This window comes from Ursus arctos, unplaced genomic scaffold, assembly GCF_023065955.2.
Source record: "Ursus arctos isolate Adak ecotype North America unplaced genomic scaffold, UrsArc2.0 scaffold_8, whole genome shotgun sequence".
Classification (NCBI taxonomy): Eukaryota; Metazoa; Chordata; class Mammalia; order Carnivora; family Ursidae; genus Ursus; species Ursus arctos.
The window spans coordinates 15,125,528-15,148,340 of NW_026623100.1; the positions used below are offsets into that span (position 1 = coordinate 15,125,528).

General features: G+C 53.6%; 1 protein-coding gene across 1 annotated transcript in view; it reads left to right on the forward strand.

The window, feature by feature from the left end:
* PRKCE (protein kinase C epsilon) overlaps nucleotides 1–22,813 on the forward strand; it is a 482,751-nt gene that overhangs the window by 441,896 nt on the left and 18,042 nt on the right. The window contains exons 12-14 of the mRNA XM_026486666.4: nucleotides 4,557–4,695; nucleotides 10,020–10,208; nucleotides 14,081–14,227. Of these exons, the coding sequence (XP_026342451.1) occupies nucleotides 4,557–4,695; nucleotides 10,020–10,208; nucleotides 14,081–14,227 (475 nt within the window). The remainder of the gene's footprint in view (nucleotides 1–4,556; nucleotides 4,696–10,019; nucleotides 10,209–14,080; nucleotides 14,228–22,813) is intronic.

A 22,813-nucleotide genomic window follows, 5' to 3' on the forward strand; every position in this document is an offset into this window, starting at 1 on the left:
GACAAGAATTTGCAATTCTTCTACCACTCCAAGTTCATTTCCTGATACAGAAAAAGCTCTTTAAAAAACAGTAAGAAACAAACACACCATAAGGGAAAAATGGCAGCAGTACACACACACACACACACACACACACACACACACACACACACACACACACCTTTCATATGAGAAAATGCTTAAACTAGAGAGAAACTTAAGAATATACCAAGATAGGGGCGCCTGGGTGGCTCGTCAGTTACGCCTCTGCCTTAGGCTCAGGTCATGATCTCAGGGTCCTGGGCTTGAGCCCCACATGGGGCTACCGGCTCAGCGGGGAGTCCGCTTGTCCCTCTCCCTTTGCCACTCTGCCTGCTTGTGCTCTCTCATTCTCTCAAATGAATAAATAAAATCTTAAAAAAAAAATCTTAAAAAAAATATATGCATTCACTTTTCAGACTACCAGAAACTCGATAACGTACCATGCTGGCAAGAAGGCATCGTCACATACTGCTGATAGAAGTGTAAATCCTTCAGCTCTAAGGAGGGCAGTTTGCAGCAGCCATCAAAATCCACATTCCTGTCCTGTTGGATTCAGACATTTCTTTTCTAGAAAATCTGTACAATTACCTTCATCTATTTATAAGCTTATTCACAGTAGCGCTGTTCGTAATAGCACAATACTGGAGGCAAGTTAAATGTCCCCTAATAAATATGGCAGAGTGTTGTACAGCCATAAAAAAGAATTAGGAGCCTCTTTATATGCCAAAACAGAAAGATCTGCAATACATATTAAGCAGAAAAGGTAAGGTGCAAAAGATTGCAGGTAGTAAGAGCCCAATTAGTTAAAAGGGGGGACACGAAAAAATAGTCACACGTTCTTATTTATGCAGAAAGTGTGACCGAGACAATACACAAGGAGTGAATAAAATGCAGTTGCTTGTAGGGGGAGATGGTGGTATCTGGAGAAGAGATGCAGGAGGGACAATTTTTACTGTATGTCCTTTTACACTTTGAGTTTTAGAAACATGAAGGTATTACCTATTGAAAAAAATTGAATGAAATTATTAATTGAATAAGTAAAAACTAGTCCTATCTGACTCATATAGAGGGGAAAGGATTTTACTATATTTTTTTCTACTATTAAAAATATGACCCCATTCCTTTAAAAATGTTCCGGTCCTCAAAAGTACCCTGTCTTTGTATTTGAGGACTGATGGGGATTAACATCTAGGCTGAAGTCCCTCTTTGCAAAGCTGTCAGTGCACAGTTCAATGAGTACCTACTACATGAGCCCCGGGGGAGCGCCCAAGAAGGAGAAGAGCCCATACCCCCTGTCCTGCGGACTGGGCCTCGGACCTGGCAAGGCTGAGAAATAAGTGTCCCTGATCTTCCTGGGAGGCTTTAGAGACGACTTGTGAACAGGCAGCACTAAAAGCCAACAGGTGGGGAGATCCTGGGGCAGGAACGGGAAGTTGAAAGTCGGGGGTCCTGGGGCAGCAGTGCCGCTAAGGGAAGAGGGAGGGAAAACCAAGAGGGGCACCCTCAGCTAGCTGTGCAGCAAGCAGAATTTCAAGGACACCACCATCCTTCAGCAGCCCTTGTCCCCTAACCCCCTTGGAGGGAAAGATGGATGTCCTCTCTCTTTCCCTCTGCCCAAGCAAGCATGGCCCTGGGCGGCCTTGGCTCTCCCCTCCACTGAAACCCCCACTCAGGAGCTCACTGAGAGCCCAGCACCAGACTGGTTTGGTCCCAGCCATGGGGGTATTTTTCTTTTTAATGAGACTGAAGACTCCCAGAGGAATAAAGTTTTAATAATGGCATTTCTGGCCCCCAGGGTCTTTCCAGCTACACTCATCTTCCCCGTCACTGAGGAAAGGAGCATAAGTCACTGTCCCTTCCATGGGACTTGGTTTTGTGTGGGGAGGCTGGGCTTTAGAGAAATACAGACAGAGGGGAAATGGAGGAGGTGAGTAGGGGCAGGATTTCTGGCATCCTCGGCGGGACTGTGTGAAGATGTGCTTTGGCCTGGGGCCTCCCTTCCCACAGCAGAGGGGCAGCTGCCTGTGTGCTACTGGCAGAACATGCTCGGCCCTCATGGGCCCCCTGGACCCCCTGGGGCTTCAGTGGGTTGGGGGGGGACAGCTGCTTCCCTCAGGGGAAGAGGGGGCAGGAAGCAGGGGGACAGTGTGCACCTGGGTCAGAGCAGGGGCAGGCAAAGAGCAGAAGATGGGGAGAAGGAAGACGTTCCACCTTCTCTTGCCCCGAGTGGGAATCCTGAGCAGAAGGAAATGCTGAGTTGAACTTTCAGAAGGGCAAGCCTCAGGCTGACTTGGAATCTTCCGAATCGACTCCATACAATGCAGAATGCGCCCTGCCGACAAAGCTTTAAAAGAGAGGGCTTTGAGAGGTAGCACGTCGGTTGTTTCTCAAATCAGGGTTGGTGGCCAACATTGGGAGAAGTCCACCAACTCAAAGGGAGGAAGGTGAAGGAGTGGGGTGAACGGAGGCAGGAACACCAGCCTTTTGGAGCAGGGGCCAGGGAGGGGAGAAGGACTTCAGGTCGCAGTGAAGTCAATGTCCTCGTCACCTTTCAGAAGTCACCTACCTGCTTCCGGCTTCCGTCTACTTACTGCTGCCACGGTCATAGCACAGCACACTCTTCTGAACCCTCGCTGTTGTTCAGAGCATGAATGCGGTTTGTAGACCACAGAGGTGCTTTCCACACATTTGTTATTGCTGTTCCTAGTACACGTGTTGCTATGGCAATCATCGTGCGTGCATGTGGGCAAGGCAGCCCTCGATCAGGGAGCATGAAAGGGCTGGAACTCAGCAGGGCACACAGGTTCGCCTCTCAATGACTCCCACGTTTGCAGGTGGGCAGACAGAACCCCCGGTTCCCTCTAGCTCCGTCCTCGTGGAGGATGTGGGTGTAACACTATAAAGGCCTGCTACTTCCACACTATCTCAACCCTTCAGACAAGCAGGGATGTGTCATCCCAATTTGATAGGTGACTTCACCTGGACAGTGCCACCCTAGGGATTAAAACCCAGGCCTCCCGTGCCCAAGTCCATGTTCTTCTCTCTTCCCTCCCACCCCGGCCGGAGCTGAGCCTTGACCACACACAGTGGCCGGCGGGGAGGTCGGGGAGCCCGGTCCCAGGGGCTCGGCTTGGTTGGGCTCACTGTTCTTTCTGTAGTTCACAAGCATCTGCTTAGAACAGCATATTTTATGAGCTTTCTCTTTTCTCAAGAAGTCCCAGCTGTAAGCGGAAACGGGGCCGCGGGTGCAAAGCAGGCAGGCCCTGAAGTGCTTCCTGCCCCACCTTTGCACTCAGGCCTGGATTCCTGATGGTGGCTGGAGCTCAAGTCCAGACGCCAGCAGGCCTGTGGGAAAGGCCCCTCTTGCTCTGTGTGCAGAGCAACGGGCCTTCTTTGCAAAGACCCCCCCCCCCCCGCCCCACCAGCCCAGCCCAGAGTGGCTGCTGAGGGAGGTCCAGGATGGGGACCTCCCTCTGACAATCTGGGTCCTTCTATGGGACAGGTGTGGGGTTTGCAGATTCGGTTGGTAGGGGGATTCTTACCCAGAGCTTCAAATTTTATGCAAGATCTTATGGGGAACCCCAAACTGTAAAGCAAGAGATCTGCTCTGGCTGAGGCCAGCATGGCCCCCCACCATCCCCCGTGGTGCTCACTCATTGTGCAGAACCTCCCGGGTTCTGTAGGGCCTGGTTGTTGCCGCCAGCCTTGTCTTCCCTGCTGTCCCCAGAGCCTTACCCCCTATGCCTGCTTGCCCTGAGAGGACTGATCTTGCACATAGTTCATGCTCCCGCAGGCAGGTCTCCCACTGTCCTCAGCATGAATTTCAAACTCCTCTTGCATTCTAGGCTTTTCAGGGTTGGTTTCAACATGCCTGTCTTGCCCCACCATTCACCAGGGCCCAATTCTCTGGTCCCGTCACTGCCTTTGGCACCCACCCCGTGGGCTTTCCCTTCCCTCCCATCTTTTTCCTTCATGCTCTCTCCAAACCTAACCATCTCTCCAGCTTCTCTTGAGAGTCACTTTGTCCTGATGCCCTCCCAGCCTGCACCAGCCAGAAGTGGCCTTCCCCATGACACGATAGCTCCCATAGTCAGTGTTCCGTAAAGTAGCGTCTGATGCTTACGTGGTTTCGGCCGAATCATTGATGTTAGTCTGCATGAGTCTTGTCCCTCCGCTGATCCCTGTGGTTAACTCAGGAAAGAAGGGGGATGAGTTGCTTCTTCCTCTCATGTCAAGGTCTAAATAATATGGATTTCAGCACACAGTAGGGCTTCAGTAAATAACTACTGATTTTATTAGACCGCAGCAGTCTTGAGATGCTCCTCCCTCACGTTGGGGAGAATGGAGGCACCTTTGGAGGTTGGTCAGTGTGGGCGAGAGCCCTGGACTGAGGTTGGTTGCCAGCAGGTCAAGCCTCCTCAAAGGCTTTCCTTCCTGTAGCAAATTTCCCCGAGATGTGCACATCTCTCCCAACTCAAGAAGACCCTGTTGGGATGGCTGAAGCATTAATCGTGTGGTTCTGGCCCATCTTGCAGGGATTTGAAACTGGACAACATCCTTCTGGATGCAGAAGGTCACTGCAAGCTGGCCGACTTTGGGATGTGCAAGGAAGGCATTCTGAATGGTGTCACAACCACCACATTCTGTGGAACTCCTGACTACATCGCGCCCGAGGTAAGACGGTGCGCGGAGGGCCGCCTTCTTCTGCCAGGGCTGAGGTCCCCTAGTGGTGCTGGGGACAGACTCTAGAAAACCAGGAGAGATTCTAAGGGAGGAGGGAGAAGAGGAAAGGTAGAAGGCTTACTGATTTCTCCATAAGGCAGTGGCGGTGATGGAGGAGATAATGGGCCAGTTGTGAGCAACAGGTCATTCCCCACACCGGGCCAGAGCCTTGCTGGGCCTTACCCTTCCATCATAGTCCAGAACTACCAATGGACTAGGACCAAGAGAACTTTATAGACTTGTCTCATTGTCTTCGCTTCTTAATAACCAGAACACAGGAGCGCCGTCGATAAAGGCAGCAGGTAGCTTCAGCAGCTGTAATGTACCTGCGGTAAAACCGGGAATCCTCTGCCATTTCTAGCATGGTGGCGATTCTGCATGGCAGGTGCACAGGATCGAGCAGGAGGAGGAAGAGGAAAGCGGGCCTCGTTATAAATCTAGGTCAGAGATGTCCGTTGGGGGCCTGACCCACGGGGCTGCCTTTCGTGAGGTCGTTTGGATATTTTGTTCATCATAAAGTGCTTATCGGCGTCGCGTTTCTCAAGCCAATCTTGCCGAGGCTGAGACATACCTAGTGTGATATGATTCAGATTTAAGACAAAGTGTATCATAGATGCTGAATAAAAATGTCCTTGAGGGTTCTGACCGTGTAAGATGGGAAGGAGATAGCCCCCCAAACGCACTGCCCGTGGCGCATAGGTGTTCGTTAGCACAGGACCATTGCATTTCCTTTCGGTGGGCATTGTTTGAGCCCCTGCTGGACACAAAGTGAGGATGAAGAATCGACTGAGCATTCCTCACTCTCCTAAAAGAGCTTCTGGGTATTAAGCAGAATAAATAGATACAAGAGACAAGGTGGTATCCTCAGGGATAACAGAAGGCTTCTTGGAACACCTGGTAGGCGACCAGGTTGTCGAGAATCAGCGGGACTAACTTTGGTGGTAGCGGGTGGGGTTAGGGAGCATTCCTGAAAACAACCAGGGGGATTGGGGTGGGGGCAGGACAGCACACGAGGTTCAGGATTCCTGGGCTCTGAACCCTTTAGGGCAGGGGCTGTGTTTCTGAGTTACTCCCAGGATCCAGCACACAGATCGGGCTCTTAGTAACGGTTTGTTGAATGAATACATGAATTTGAACTCGTGACACTCCAATGTGAGCAAAGATGAAGGGATGAGAATATTCTTGGCCTTCATTCAGGAAAGGGAAATAGTATAGCTAGAACGTAGAGTTCTTAATGCTCATAGTTATGAATAAAATTAGGAAAGAGGACCAAAGGAAGTGACCTTTATCCTAGAGGAGCTGTAGACCCACTAAGAGTTTCCTGGTGGAGGGTGTCCGGGTCTCTCAGACCTGTGCCGGGAAGAAGTTGGGCACCAGCAGTCTGGCCCAGAAGGCAGGGAGTGCAGGAAGCACAGTTCAGAGACTCTTCACAGACCAGACAAGACGTGGGGGGCCCGAGGAGAGGCGTGAGGACGGTAAGTAAAAAGTTGAATTCCCTTTCGAACCTTTACCTTCTAAGAGATCTGAAAGCGAGATTTCAGTCAATCTTCCTTAGCAGGAACACTAGGAATTTAATCTTGGAGGAGAAATCAGCAAAAGCCAGGGCCCTCAGTTGGGACCTGCTTTTTTACTGTCTTCCTCATTCATTCCTTCTCAACAGAGTGCCTGGTTTCAGTCCTCTGTAAGCTGATGCCAGAGTCAAAGGGTTAACAGGCCAGCAGAGTAGTTAAGGACCCAGCCCAAGGCAAACAGTCACTTTATGACGAACAAAACATCCACACAGCTCTCACGACAGGCAGTCCGTTGACGCGAGTCACCGTGAACAGTGCCGGTCGCTCGGCTTATAAGGAGGCGTGGCCGCTCTTCCTTCGCCTTCCGTCCTCGTGCCCAGGATGCGGAGTCACCAGTACCTGCGGCGAGCAGTCCTGGTCTTTCTGTGGGCGAATCACAGCTGATAAAATAGTGCTGCTTTCAGCAAGGGCTACTGGGGAGATGAAATGAAATTATGCCTCCAAAGCATTGAGCGCAGAGCCAGGCCCACACGAGCACTGCGTCGCTATCAGCACCGCTGGCTCATGCGGTGGGGTGGGAACAGCACCGTCCTGAGAGTTGAGATTCCAGGCTAGACTGGACCCCTGATGCCCCCATGTGACCTTGCTCAAGTCACAACAGTGTTTTAGACCTTCAGCTTCCTCACCTTTCAAATGGGAAGAGCACTTCCTGCCCTCCCTACCTCATCAAGCTGTTTTGAGAGTCTAATGAGATTAAAGCATGGAAATGCTTAAGAAACCATAAGCCTCTATTCAGCTAGGAGGGGCTATGAGGCGCCTGGTGAACCCTGAAACCACAGACACCTAATGAAGCCCTAGCTCTTCCCTAATGCTGTTCTTCCCACCATGCACCCTTGGCTAGCCCCCACTGCACCCACTCTCCTTTCCACACACCCGGCGCCTGCTCCCCAGGAAATGGCAGCCAGCCCTGGGTGTGACTGGCACCATTAGGCCTGATGCTTGCCCTTCTAACTCAGCTCTGAGCCGCTCAAGGGGGTAGCCACCGCACCCGTGCCCTCCCATGGCGTGTGAAGCCTTGCCCTTCTCACGGCTCCAGTGCTGACAGGTCAGGTAAGAAGCAGAAAATTAGGGCCAAGCCCCAAAGGAATTTTATGAAAGAGGCCGCCCCAAATGGGAAGGCTCTGGAGTGGGCCTGGGGAAGGGTGGTCAGGGCCGCTCTGTGGTTTCTGCAGAGCCATCCTGTCTGAGCACACATAGGCCACCTGGAGGTCACCTCCCTGCCACCCTGTGGAGGCACAGGACCCAGATCTGCCACCTCCTGGAGGCTGGAGGGTAGCCACCCCAGCATTCCTAGCCCTCTCCACTCAGGAGAGAAGGGCGCGCACCCAGCGAGACACGCACAGTGGGCATAAGTGGCCACTAGTCTCCTGAGTGCTGGAATTGGCCTGGTCCCGGTGGGGGGCCGAGAAGCATGCTAGAGCCCCTACCTTTGCTGGCTCAGAGATGCCCAGGCAAAACAACTGACCATGAAAAAGTGACTAAAATCATGGTAGTATATGGAAAGGGCCTGTAGTCGTTAGGGACGGGAAAGGGTCTTAGGATGTGAGAAGATACGAGAAAAGCTGGGGAAATTCCGGAAAGACTTTCTGGAGCAGACGGTGGTAACCATGCCCTTGAAACGAGCAGTGCCGTGGTGAGCCAGGTGGGGCGCTAGATCTTTCATGATCGAAGGAGCCACTGACTTTGGCTTTGGCTCTGGAGCAGGGCAGCATTACTGGCTTCTCAGGACCGCAGAGCCTATAGCTCTGACCTTACAGATAGCATGTGCTGACCACTGGGCTAAGTAAGAGACCAGAGATTCTCACCAGATTGCCAGCCCCAGATAATTCAAAGTGGGCTGCGTTTGCTTACATTTCTTTTCATTCTAAATTCAAAGGATTCCTAAAACACGTGTGTTTTTACTGTTTTCAAAATGATTCCACTTAATCCCAAGCAGCCTGTAGTCTTAAGTCTCTAGAAGGGTGTTTTGAAGAGACCAGGGAAAGTCCTGGTACTTAGTTCGGTCTCCTCTTCCCTGGCCATCCTGGAGTCTGAGAACTGAGCTGGAGCCTCGTTCTAGACAGGTGATCTGAGAAGTTAGCTGCCTGGGGTAAGCTGGAGTGACCGTGTATGCCCTTTTGCCATTTGGGGGAAGTCCTGAATGGGCAGCCCTTTAGGACATGCACCCCAGCCATGCTGGTCCTCTATCGCCTTGACTTTTTGGAATTCTTCATAGAATTACAGAGCTGAGAGCAACCCAGAGAGGTCATCTCACCCATGTGTTTGTGGGCCTAATCTGGCTCTGATAAAAGGAGAAAATAATTACGGGATGGGACCTCACTTCACAAGCCCTTCCTTAGCAGTGGAGCCAGTGCGGCATTTATTTCCACTCTGAGCCAAATACGTATCATTGACCTGCTGCCTACTCTCCATACATGGAGACCAAAGCTAACAGAAGAAACCTTGGATTGCACACCAACTTCCAATTATCCAGAGTTTTGTATTTTGCAACATGCTTTTAAAATCTTCCACCTTAATTAATCTTAGGAGGTTAAGCTGAGAATCTGAGCTTCGAGTGATGAGAAAGTCAAACGAATGGCTCTAGATCACCCAGAAAATGTAGCCCCAAACTTGGAATGGAAGAGAAACACCCCAGTCAGTCTTCTGTCTCTTCCCTTGTAACACATGGCCAGTGCTCCAGAAAAATATAGGATTGGGGGCAATTACTTGCTTTTCAAAAGGTCCTGCAGCTTCTTTAGGGCACATTCCTCCCTGACATTGAAATTATGATTCAGTTTGTAAACCTGCGGTCCCCGCACATCATCGTGCAGGAAGCTGATGGCGCAGGGTATCCCACAGCCACGTGTCGTGTGTGCACTTAACATAAATGAATTCAGCTCCGCCTTCGGTCAGAAGAAAGGAAGCGAGAGAGACTGAGAGTGTAGGTCAGAGAAGTGACCCGTGACAAAGACAAAGCACACTGGAGGATCGAGGAGATGATTTGATTGGGGCCGTTGCAGTAGGGAGAAGGTTCTGCTCCTTGGTGAGGAATGTCACAGATAAAGGGAAGGGGCCTGGGCCTTACGCAGGCAGGTATACAAGGGATTCATCAGCCAGTTTTGTGGGAGTCGCGAGGCACATTGGAGGTGGGTCTTTTCCCGGAATATCCAAAAGCATAGGCGTCCTTTGTGGTTAGAACACAAAAGGATGGGGAGATTTACTAAGTGTAGTTTCGTTTCAAAAACATAGGGCTCAGGTGAATTCAGCATTGTCACAATTTAAAGAAGACTGAGATTCTGCTCAGTGTGAGATGGTCCTCGTTTGCTCTCAGTCACTTACAGCTTGCTCGTGTCTCTCTTAGCCTGCATCTTGCTCTTCTGACCCGGATTTTAGTGTCAAAAATACACACATATTTTTATGTGGTCCTAAGTGCAAGTCAGGAGCTTCATCTGCTCCGACAAAGAGACGGCGATCTATTCCCACAGGAGGACAGACTGTCAGTGTTGACTTTGGAGAGTTGAGAGTTAGGCCCCAGCATAGTGCCTCCCAAAGTCAGTTTTCCCTGAATTTGCTGATTTCCGAGCCTCAGTTATACGAGCCAGGGCTCCGCTGTGCAGAGGAGCAAGCCAGAAATGAAGGGGCAGTTCCCACGGCACCTGCGGCCTGGGGAGGAGGCTGTGGGCGGGCGTCCTGGGCGGGCCCTGACCTCACCCGCTTCCCCAACAGATCCTGCAGGAGTTGGAGTATGGCCCCTCGGTGGACTGGTGGGCCCTGGGGGTGCTGATGTACGAGATGATGGCTGGGCAGCCCCCCTTCGAGGCTGACAACGAGGACGACCTGTTCGAGTCCATCCTTCACGACGACGTGCTCTACCCGGTCTGGCTCAGCAAGGAGGCCGTCAGCATCCTGAAAGCTGTGAGTCCTCCCCCTCCCCACGCCGCTGCTCCCCTGAGCTCTCTCCCTCTCCTCCCTCTGTCCCCATCACTCCTTCCTGGTCCCTGAGGATGCCTCTCTCCTCCCACCTCTGCTGCAGCTGAACGAGAGGCGGGCAGTGCGGGGAGTTGAGGCATGAATTGCTTTCTTTGGGACTGGGACAAGCTCTGCACGTGTCTGTGTGCCCATGCGTTCCAGAGGGAGCACAACCAACCCAGACCGTGCTGGCATCACCTCTGCCACATACACGCCGCCTCCTCCCCTGCCACCCACGCCTGTCTTCTCCCGCTGGAGCCTCTGATGGGCAAAAGGGAGGCGGGCACCGTGCGCCTGTGCCCATGACTGCATCTCTGTGGCTGAAGGGCTGATCAGAGAAGAAGGGCCCGCTCAAGGCCTGCGCAGCTGTGCTGGATTCAGACACAATAGAGAGACGGTCCCCAGCCCTGCGGATAATCCCGCACGTGTGAAATGCTTAGTACTTGCTCAGAGCGGCTATTTCTGTCGCATAAGCCACTTGGACGAGGCCAAGTAAGTGAAGTGCCCTGTCCGCCTTAGAAAGCTGTGGAAGGCGGGATGCCGGGAAGGCAGGCAGAGCAGTTGACCCGCTGGGTGGAGGGGGGACGTAGATGACAGCCTGAGAACCTTGACTTCCAGTCCTGGCTTCTGTCACCCATCAGACTGCAGCAAAGTTCAGTACCTGGACGTTACATTCACCAGGTTTCCCGTATGCAAGTACCCTCTCAAGTGTGATTTATTTGTTCTTTCAATCATCTACCGATATTTCCCTAATTCCGTGTTTTTTAGCAAGAAATTTTGTATCACTGTCATAAACGGGAAACCCGTATCATTTACCGTAGCTAAGTAACATAAATCATCGTAGGAAAATGGCAGAAAACCTCCAGTCATTCTGTGGGTGTCTGGGAGCACACGTGCCACATTTTGGGAGGTGCCACATCAGAGCCTGCTATTCTCGCCTGCGGCTCTTGCTTTCTTCCCCTTCCTTCTTTCCCTCACCTCAGCCATTTCCCTTTGTCTTCCTCGCCCTCTCCCTCCCTGTCAGTAATGCAATGACCTACTGTCTGTTGAGTGTTTCCAGTGTGGGGGGCATCACGCCTCGTGCTGAGTATTGGTGAGTATAACAGCCATCGTCCAGCAGGCAGAGGTGGGCAATAAATAAAAAAATACATCCACACATAGTCACAACTGGGATGAGAACAGTGAAGGAAGCAAGTAGAGAATGTGTGTTCACTCATAGTGTATTCCAGTGAGCGTCGGCTACGCGCCAGGTGCTGTGTCGGGTGCCGGCTCAGGAGAAGCCTGCGGGCAGCACCCGAAGGAGCCAGAACACCAGCCCAGCAGAGCTGCTCACTTGCCCAGGGCCCTGAACACCAGCCCAACAAACCGGTGGGACCCCTGCCCGCATCCCAGTGAGGCCCTTTCATTTTTGGATGACCCAGAGCAGTGTTTCTCAACAACGTGTGACTTTACCCTCCCACCCCCACCCCAGGAGATATTTGGCAATGTCCGCAGACGTTTTCGCCATCACAACTTGGAGGGGGGCTGCTGCTGGCATCTCGTGGGTGGAGCCCAGAGACTTGCTAAACATCCTACAATGCACAGGACAATTCCCACAACAAAGACGTATCCCGTGCAAAACGTCATTAGCACAGAGGTTGAGAAACTTCGTCCTACAGAGATTCAGAAGCTAGAGGTTATGCCTGTGTCCGCTGGTGGGTGAGGGCAACGTCTCTGAGAGAAGGCATCTTCCCTGCAAGAAGAGCTTCTGACTCGGGAGCAGCTTCCCGAGATGTTAAAACCTGTGTGTTTATCAGTAGCCCTGACACTTCCTCCCCCAGAAGCGGAAGGGCAGGAAGAGCTAAGGAAGTGAGGAAGAGCTGAGGAAGTGAGGAAGAGTCTTCACTCCCTTGGCCTTGGAACACTTTACTTCCTCACATTGTCCCTTGGCTCTCGGGCCAGGCCAGGTTTTCCATGACTCTGGCCACTGAGCTGTGTCTCTGAAGGCTGCTACCTACACATAAGTGGTGCAGAACTCTAGAGAAGACCATTTACATCATTGAGTTACACAGTGCACAACCTATGCAACAGTAAGTGCTAGTCCTAGTGCCTTCCTTCCTCAGCACTGTGCTCTGAGGCCCAGCATTCAGCCCCCTATTTAGTCATTTAAGTGTACTGAGTGCACAATAGAAGCCAGGCCCTGAACCAGGTGCTGGGAAGACAGGACTGATTCCTATCTGCTAGGGGGAAGAGATGTGTAGGCAAATAGTAATTTAAATAAGCAAGATACATGAGGTCCCAGATACCTACAGAGGAGGGAATCTTGGGAGGCTTCACAGAGGAGGCAGCATTTTGACTGGTTCTTAGAGGATACATAGGGACTGGACAGGGGCATTCAGCCAGGGGAATAAAGGATACTAAAGGCCAGCCACGGTAGACTGGGTTCAGACTGAGAAGTTTCTGTGTGCCAAAGTCTATGGACCTTATCCTGTGGGCGGTAGGAATTAAGAGTGCTGAAGCAGGGTAGCCTCTGGAGACTTTTAGATCAGGAAGGTGAAGTGTGTGTTGGTACCATTCTACCTCGAATCTGCCCACCAGCCCTTCACTCTCTTATCTGTGTCTCTCCCAGCCGCGGGTCATTGCGCTTTGGCTTCAGGGGCACCAGACAGGAGTCAGCAGGAGACTCTCCCTGCCCAAGAAAACCCCTCTTGCTAATGAAGCCTGAAACCGTATCAGCCTAGATTTCTTCCTTTGGATTATGGAAGTAAATTCCTTTATTTGAATGCAGACGCTATGAAATGTAACTGTCTCTAGCGCACGCACATGCGCACACACATACGCACATGCGCACGCACATGCACGTGCACGCGCGCGCACATATGCACACACACACGCGCGCGCACACACACCCCTAACTTTATTTGGGGGGGCTCTCAGAAATATTTCCACCTACCAGCACGGATTGTTTTCAAGGTTATGTGGTACACATCTACTCAGATTATTTGCCATCAGAACTGACTCACGTAATAGGAATAAGCTTACCTGGGTGTGTGGGGAAATATGAGGGCTGCGGATAAAAATACAGATTTTTACATCTCGAGAAGCTGCCTCCAAGCCAGAGGCTCTTCTCACAAGACGTCAGCCCACAAATATAAAACACATCGATGTGGTTTTTACCAACAAACGTTGAGAAGCCATAATCCTTTCCTTTTCTTGTTTTTTTTTAATCAGTTGATCTACATGGGTATTGTATGCTGGAGATTACAAATTCAAATTTTAAAGAAAAAGTGAGGGGGCCCTGGGGCCAGGAAAAGGAGAAGTGGAGGAGCCTTTGATAATTTACCTTAGCATGAATAGCTGGTCCTCTTTTCTCACCTCAGCAAGGACTGTTGACCTCTCAGTGTAAGTGAGTGTATCAGACCTCCATCTCCCTGATGAGAAGACTCGAGAACCTGAGGAGAACCGGGGAGTTAGTAACAGCCTGAGTTCCTCCTCCCAGCGTGGTACCTCGTTGGCTGTTTGACCTTGGCCAGGTTAACCTCTCTGTGCCTCAACTACCTCACTTATAAAATAGGGACAATAATAGACCTCAGAGGCTCGCATTTGGACGAAATGAGTTAATAATGTATGCTACGTTGAGAGTGGCGGCTAGCACATAGTAAGTTCTAGACAAGAGTAAAATTGGACTCGGGGGGGGTGGGTAGAGTCCCCCAGAAGTGCAGGAAACAGGCTTGGGAGAGGGTGCTAAAGACGTTGCCCTGGCTGACTTCCATCTTTCCCTCGCAGCCTGTCCCTGCCAGGCCTCTGTCACTAATGATGTCATGTCCTCCTCCCCACAGTTCATGACCAAGAACCCACACAAGCGCCTGGGCTGTGTGGCGGCCCAGAACGGCGAGGACGCCATCAAGCAGCACCCATTCTTCAAGGAGATCGACTGGGTGCTCCTGGAGCAGAAGAAGATCAAGCCACCCTTCAAACCTCGAATTGTAAGTAGGGCCCGGAGCTCATTCCACACTGTGGGTCGGGCCTGAGCGCGTAGAAAGAATGGTTCTGGGGCACTTTCACAGCCCAAACGACAAGCACAGGAAGTAGCCGACACTCTCCCTGAAGGTCTTCCAAGGAAGACTTCCTAAGAGTTTGCTGTCAAAAATATGTAACCTAGAGACATAACCAAGATGGGGATTCTCATGGGACACAGAAGAAGATGTTTTAATTTTAATCGAGATCCATCGATGGCTTTGGATCAAATGCTACGTACTGCATATGGTAAAGAGAGAAGGTTTCTTTAGAAATGAACCGGTTTGCTTTATAACTTAGTCAGTTTAAAGAAACACACTACATCAGAGCCACAGTCACAGTCGTGATGTGGACTTAGCGCAGAGTGCGAAGGTAAGGCCCAGGGCCCAACACCCAGGGGCGGGGGGGGGGGGGGGTGCTGCGCCAAGTCTAGGGGCCGAGCCTGTGAGAGGCTGTCTGTGGAGAGCTCCCGCACCTGCTCTCCCGCGCCGTCCCTGCCGAGCCCTCGCCAGCCCCAGCACACGCCTCCGTGCAGCTTCTCAGGCCCGCGGCGGTGATGCCTGTCCCAGGGGCAGCCGCACTGGGTATTGGAGCTCGGCGGCTGGAAAGAGGGATCAGAGAGTGGAGGCTGTGTCCCGGCGGTGACCTTCTGCTGGAGGGGAGAGGGCCGGCAGTGCCGTCCTTAAAGTGTGTGTGCATGCCTGTGCAGGGGGCGCATCTGAAGTCTGTTGGCGTGTCGCCCGATGAGGCAGTCATTCAGACTGAAAATTGGGATGGCCAGCTGGCTAGTTCACTGGGAGCACCAGGAATCTGTAACATGAGGAAATGGCAGGGTAGGAGCCCCAGAGCGGTGGGGCCGGGGTCCCGGGCGGGGAAAACCCGAAGAAGTCATCCAGTCAACCCTCAGCCACCCCGCGGCCCCTCCTCCCCCACTTACAAGTACAGGAAAGACCCTCCTGTGCTTTGTGAGTCATCCGGGAGGAATTCCATTCTATTCCAGGAGGTTTTCTGGGGAGCTATTACGGATAGTGCTGGGATTCTCAGAAATGTCCCAAGTTAGGAGGCAACTCTGAGCTGAAGGCGTGGTGCACGCCTCGGCCAGACTAGAACGTGGAAGGCTGACTGGCCCCGGACGCTCGGTCGGGTCACCGCTCCTCCTGTGCTTCCTCCTTTGGTTTTGATGAGTTTTGCTGGCCGGCACACAGCGTGCCACAGGCTAGATTTAGGCTCACCTTCTCTCTTTGGTAACATTACCTCCACCCCTGCCCATCTGTCCCCACCTTGGCTCTGGGGCCTGCTGGGGCTCTGGGCAAGGCAGCTGCACATGCCAGCCTGCTCAGTGGCTGCCCCCACCCCCCCCCACACCCAGAGGGGCTCTGTGAGTGGTCTGCAAGGACAAGTTTAACTGTGTCCCAAAAAAAGTGAGGGGAAGTAGGAAACCAGAGGTCAAGTGGAGAAGGAGGGGAAAACAAAAGACTCAGATCTGAGGGTACAATGTTAGTGTGGGTTTGGTCTACGGTAATCAACCCAGAGCAAAGTGGGAAGTAGCACTGAGCGATCCAGGCCTGACCAATGGGACCGACCAGCCAGTGGAGGTCTGCAGAATGACTCCCCCAGATCAAAGCTAGGCTTGCAGAGGGGCAGCCCCTCCTGGGGGTGTGGGGCCAGGGCACAGGGCAAGCCCGGGGGACTGTCAGCAGGGGGTGCGAAGGGAAGAGCAGGCCTGGGGTGCGGCAGAGGCAGGCACAGGAGCCTATCCCGAGAAGCCGCAGGAAAGCAGGGAATTAGGAAAGATCTTGACGATCAAAGACCCAGAGAAGTTTTCAAGTGTGGATTCATGGAGAAGAGTCTCCTTTGGGGGAACAGACGGCAGAACAGTGCTCAAATCCAGTGGGCGAGCGTGCTCTGAGATTTTGGAGGCCCCACGAAGCTCCCGTTTCCAGAAGCCCTTCCCCAAGGCCTAGCAATACCAGGGATTCCTCGCAGGGCTTCCACCCTCTGTCTGAACTCTGAGCCAATGAAAGGGCAAACCTAAGAGAAGTAACCCTCTGAGCTGTAGCTGTCTTCCCCCAGAGTGAGGGAAGGGCGTGAAGAACAGGTGTGAGGTTTCTGTGGGCCTGCGGGTTGAAGAAGGAACCAGACCCGGAGGAAGGGGTAAAGAGAGAAGAGGGACTCAGGAGGCCAGCCCATGACCCAGCCCACTGGAGGTGGGCAGGCCTCAGCTGCTCAGACAGGCAGGGGTGGCTGGCTGGGAGTGCGGGTGCTCCTGTGGGCCAGAGCGGGAGAGGGTCCCCGGGACCGGGCAGAAGCGCATCCCTGCATGAGGGGGTCAAGCTCACCTGGCGGTCAGGTGGGACTTTGTCTCCACCCAAAGCCACACAGGACCCATGCTTCCCTCCCTTGGGCGTCTCATGAGCCCCCAACTGGGGACCAGGGGGCAGGACTCTGCTTGCTTGCTTTGTTCAGGGGCTCAAATAGGCTTCCTGGGCCACGAGCGTCCCCTGGGAGGATGGCAAAGAGTAAGGACAGGGGCCGTCCGGGAGCTCCCAGCGAAGTACACTGGAGTCTGCGTTCCCAAAGACTGATTCCATCCTTGCTTCGCACGTCACCTTCTGTCCAAGCTCCTCCTCCCCCTCACAGCCCTCCAGAGTTCCCCTGGACACGGTTGGGGGTTGGGGGAAGGGCATTTATCCGGCTGGTTTGAATTCCGTTCGGAAGAGAGAGAACATCTGAAGGAAGGCTGAGAAAGGAAACTTAGGTCGCGCAAGAGATGTTTCTGGTCACGTTTCGAGCCGAATACTGTTGATCCTCACAGAGTTCCAGCTACAGGTCTTTAAAGATGTGTTCAAGTCATTTAAGTATCTGACTGCGTTTATATTCTAGAGACTTCTCTCTGGAGAAGTATCAAAATGGGAAAGAAAAGAACAGTCTACATCTCATTAGCAGGTTGGAGAGGTGTCCCGAGTGTGTCCCTAAGCTGAAAGCTCTTTTCTGAAGAATCTTGAAGGCACCACCTGAGTCCTCCGTGGGCTTGTATACAGCAGAAACGAATCTTAAGTTGAATTAAAGCCCGCCACAGTGACAAACATAGCGAAAGCCTCACCGGGCCCATGTGGAACCCACACAATGTTTTTATAAACCACCACCCACCTCTTACTAACTCAGGATTAACCCTGGGGGTATGAGTACCCGCTGGCTCAGCTGCCAGCAGTGGGGAAGGCTGGGCTTCGTACGCAGGGCCAGGTACCCACAGGCAGAACAGACCCCACCCACGAGAGGTCCCTGGAGAGATGTGGGGGGCTGAAGTGTGTTTACAGGGCAGGGGTTCCATCACAAGACAGGCTGTCCTCGGGCTGAAGGTGTCCCGTAGCTTCAGGGCACATCCGCTTCCTTTTGAGGAGAGCTGGGAAGGAAAGGTTTTGACAGAGGGAGGAAGGAAAGTGGGTTTGGAGCCTGGCATTGGGAAGACGTGGACAGGATAGTGGGTTGTAAGCCTCCAGGGACGGGGTGAGGTTCTTGGGTCTTAGGGACAGACTCCTTGAGAAAGGAGAGGACAAGTATGTGAGCAACATCACCAGCCTTACAATTCGGTGGTGGCCTCTAGAAGATGCGGGGGAGTGCTTCAGAAGGCAGTGGAACCAGATGCCCAGACCCATCCCCCACCCCCTGCAATCTCCTCATGCCAAAACCGCCAGGGCATTCAGTCAACGACCTGGGGCCCTGAGGGAACTCTGGGGCTCCTTTGTCTGGGGCTAGCTCCATTTGCTCCCTACCCAATGTCCTGTTGACATCACACCAAAATGCCAGCACCCCCAGAAAACAGCTGGAGAGCGACTACCCCGCTGAATTAGCTGGACATACTGAATCCAAGGACCTTGGGCAGGGTCCTGCCTGTCTGGTAGGAGGAAGTTGGTTTTGTCTGGTGGGAGGCGCTGGAGGTGAGGCTGGGTGAAGTCATGTCCTCCAGCCCAGGGCTTAAGAAGAGCCAAGACATCGTGGTATTGTTTTCTGGAGCTCCTGACTCTTCCCACTCCCGCGGCACGGTGGGAGGGAAAGCCCACGCGCACGCTGCGCAGGCTGGCTCCACAGGGGCTGACCATATACGGCAAGTTCCCGGGCCTGGTTTCCGTCCTCTCTGCGGGAAGCCTCGCCCCTCTGAAGATCTCAGCAATGAGATTGTGCAGATTTGTAGTTAGCCTCTGGCCTCTGGCCTCTGGTCCGGTTCCCTGGCATACCTTGGGTGGCTGCTGTCCCCTCCAGGCCTTTACCTTCTTGAGATGTTTGCTAAGCTGAGACTTCTGCTCCCTGGCGCCTGAGCCTCCCCGTCTAGCCCCTGCCCTGACTCACCGCTGTCATTAGGCCGACGGGGTTGCCTGCCGTCAGGTTTACGTCCCTCTGCACTCACCCGCACCCCAGGGCATTTTGCAGTGGCCCCTGCTTCAGTGTGGAGATTCCCTGTCGTTCATCCCGCCAGCCTTCTTGTATACTCTCCCTCCCTCCCCTTCCCTTTTATGCTCCTCCTGTCCGCCCTCTTGCCACCCACGGATTCAGACTTTGCACAAGCGATGTGCCATCGACGCCAGACCAAACACTCTGTGCCATCGTGTCCTCACATCCATCTCTGGAGGTGGCCTGCTTCAGAGCAGCGGCCCACAGGGCAGGCAGCAGGCCCCCCACCAGCGGGCAGGTGTGGGGAATGGAGAAGCCAGTGAGGTGGGAGCCCAGGCCTCTGATGCTGGGAAAAATCTCCAAGCGTAGAATCATTCACCGGTCCCGCTGGGGATTTCGTGCCAAGGTGGCGGCATCACCCAGCGGCCAGTAAAGTGGCACGGTCTGCTTTTGCGTTACTGGTGGGCTTGCCTTCTCAGGGGACTGTAGCGGGCAGAAGCGACATGTTGGGTGCGGTCAGACGGCATCATCTGACTGTGCGGGTCTTGGAGGTATTTTCCCACTCCGGGCTTCTCTCCTGTGTGTTCCTCCTTTGCCCAAAAAGCATTAGGCTCTGAGATGATGGCTGCCAGGGCCCCAGCGCTGGAATTGGGGGCAGCCAGCAGAAGGGGGAGCACTCTGCCTCCCCAGAAACCTAGCTCTCCTCAGTGAAAGCCAAGGGCAATGAGGGAAATGCCGGCCAAGTAAACTTCTCTTTGTGTACGTGTTCTCTCTTTTCAAGTTTGCTTCAGTGTGAATGTCCCTCTTTAAGGTAAGGCCTCCAGAATGGGGAGTCTGTCCAGGTAGGTGAGCCCTCAGGCCCGGTGACATGGAGGCCCTTCCAACCTCATGATCCGTTTCCATCCAGCCATCCACACTGCATGACGGGACCCTCAAGGGAGGCCCTTCCTGCATGCTCCTGCATGAGCGGGCTGTGCTGAGAGAAAACTGGGAAGTGGGCTTGAGAACCTCACAACCTCACCAACTTCGCAGCCTGAGGGAGGAGCCCTGCCGAACAGGCAACCCCTTCCCCTAAAGCTCGCCCCCCTGTCCAAGGGACCACCTGATAGTGTGCACCATGAAAAGAGAGCTCCGGGTGCCCGTTAAAGTCTGTCCTCCTCCACCCAGCAGAGCAGGAGCGGGGCCCGGGCAGTTCCTACAGACGGCAGTTAGGACATCCCCCTGGACTGTGTCCGTGCCAGAGTGCCAGGCCTTAGCTTCCAAGAAGCTGCAAGGTCCCACAAAGAGCCAGGACACTGGTCCGGGCCCGGAGCGCATGGGAAATGTCCAGGAACCTGTTTCTGGCCGTTGCCCAGGTAGCGACATGGCACAGTGCACCAGTGCCAGCTCTGACCGCGGAGAGGCTTGGGTTAAAATGAAAGTGCTGTTGCAGGATAGCCATGGAAGCCCGGGAATTCACCCCCAGACCTCTGGCCTCCTTGAGCTCCAGCTCCTTATCCATAACGTGGGGATTAAAAATAGCCACTCATAAAATTATGCACAGGATTTGACAAAGCTGTGGATGTCTGGGAGTTTTTCAGCACCCCCAACCAGCCTGATCAAGCCCCCCTTCTCCCTCCCATCCCAGGAACCAAGAGCTAAGGCTCGCGGGAGGTGGTGCGGTGTGTGAGGGCCAGGCTGTTTAATCAGGTGTAGCCAGGTCCCCGTTGGGGCTGCAGGATCTTGGGAGAGTCGTCTCATCTCTCTGAGCCTCAGGCCGCTGACCCAGAGCTTGGGGATAGTACTGTCCTCTAGGCTGAAGGGCAAGGAGGAGTGCAAAGCAAATTGTGTGACGTGATCAGCACAGTCCTTGGGATGCAGCAAGTGCCGGGACAGTGCTGAGCTGATAGTACTGGAGACCCTGGGGGTCTAAGCCAAGCGGGCCGGACCTGGCACCGTGCCCGGAGAGGCCAGGGGTTCACGTGAGGGATGACACCATGTGGTCAGGGAAGCTGCCATCGCAGAGCAGAAGGGCATCTGAGGCCTGGCAGAGAGCTTCTGGGGTTTAATTCTGGCCCTGCCCCTGGTCTGGGATGGGGGTGGAGAACAGAGAGCCAGGAGCTAGGGCAAGGCAGAGACTCACCCCAGCCATTCTAATGCCCTTTGGGGAATCCCGAGTTTCCCCACAGGGTCTGGCCGCCTTTGACTGTGTGAGCCGGCCAGCACCTTTACTCCCCCTGCCTTCTTTCTCAGCGGGGTTGCTGCCCACACAGCCGTGCCACGCAGCCCTAAAGCGGTGGCAGTCTTTCAAGACCCCGTGGCCGTGGCCCTGTGAGCACAGCACTTTCCCAAGGATTTCTAAGCTAAACAGCCTTGGCGGGGCATCTTCGGACTGAGGGATCTCTCAGTCCCAGAATTGTGTTTGCAAGAGCATTCCTGGCCCTTGAGCTGCACATCACTTTGGTGCCCCCACGCATCACCCCAGGGGAGGAATTCGAGCCCTGGGCTGGGCCCCGGGTTGGGCATTTCTATAAGCTCCCAAGTTTTGGTTTATGACTCTACAGCTGTTAGGTTGGGATTTGCCTTCATGGGTTCATCCCACTAGCCTATATTGAATTTAATCTCGTCACCGTTCCACTAGCTCTGGAGGTAACACACAGACTACCGGGAGCGTGGGACCTACAGGGCTATGTCTGACTAGAGGGGAGAAGGTTCTCCAGAGGAGCTGGATCTTGGCTGAGAAAGCCATTAGGGAAAGACAGCTGCCACCAGGGAAGAGGCATGGGGGGAAGGGAGGGAAAGGCAGGCTTCAAATCTGCAATTTTCAGCAGGAATTTGGTGAGCATGTATCTTGTGCCATCTGTGAAGCCACAGAGGGGAAGGTTGGTTGACATAGGAGAAAAAGAATGCCCACCATCACCTTAATTACCATCTTTAGGAGTTCGGAGAGCAGGAGCAGTCTCTAACATGAGGTCCTTGGGGGAAGACAAGCATAGTGTCAAATCCAGGACTTGACTTGCGGAGGGAGTTTTGGGGTTTGCCCCTTGAGGTTAGAGGACAGGGAGGAGAGATGGTGTGCAAAAAAGAGGGCCCCGCAGACAGCCAGCGGGCAGGGCCTCTGTGGGCCGCGGAAGCCACTTCCCACCTGCAGTCTCATAGAAGGCCCTTCCCAGGCAGGGCCACGTGGCTGCATGAGCAGTGCCCTCCTGCCCCTCTCTTGCAGAGGAGGGTAACGGGTGGTCTGACGGCCCAGAGTGGAGGGCCAGTGGTCAGAGGCTGGATACTGGGCATTGAAGTAAAAGGGGAGAGAACCTCAAACCTTCCCCGTGGAGGGGCTCAGGCCTCCAGGCCTCCAGGCCTCCAGACAGCATTTACTCCTTGAAGGGTACAGTCACCAAGGGAAACCGTGCAAATGAACAGTGTTCCCCACCCACACCAGTGTCCAAGTCCAGGACCTTGAATCCCCAGGGGCCCAGCTAGCTGTCATGGAGAAAAGAAGCTCTTCGAAACCCAGCTCGGCCTCAGGGAAATTGGTGCCCTGTTTACTCCCCCACTGTTTGTGCTGGGGTAGCGGATGGTAATGGAATTGGATTTGGCCTAAACTTGACACTCACACATTATTCTAGAATTCTGGAATTTGACAGACACACATTAGGGATGTGGCATATCAGTATGGTTCCACATCCACGTCAGTCTTTTCGGAGTGAGGAGGCCTTCAGCACTCCGACCCTCCGTGTGATTCTGGCTTCTTTCTGGGACCTCCTCCACCCCCAAAGGGGGTTTCTTAGAGCTCAGAGCTTGAATGTCAGTGGAATGTTTCAGGTGTGCGAGCCCTGCTAGCTGTGGAAGAAGGCCGAGAAAGGCTGGGGCAGTGAGATCACGATACTTGCCTGAAGTAGGGAGATGGGAAGATAAGCCTGTGGTGGGGCTTATCATCTGTGAGGACTCGGGAAATAAAGCAGACCTTGACTTGGGGCTTCGGCCAGACTCCCTCCTCCTCCCCTCCTCCCGGCATCTCAGCTGGTATTTGGAAACCACAGGACTGGTCATCCCCCTGTGGGTGGACAGGGCAGATTCAGGCTACAGGTACCTGGGCACCTGGGATGTGGGTGTTTCACTAAATGATTCAGGATACAGTCCCCTCAAAACGTGAGATTCCAGAATTGAGCCCCCACTGTTTACCAGAG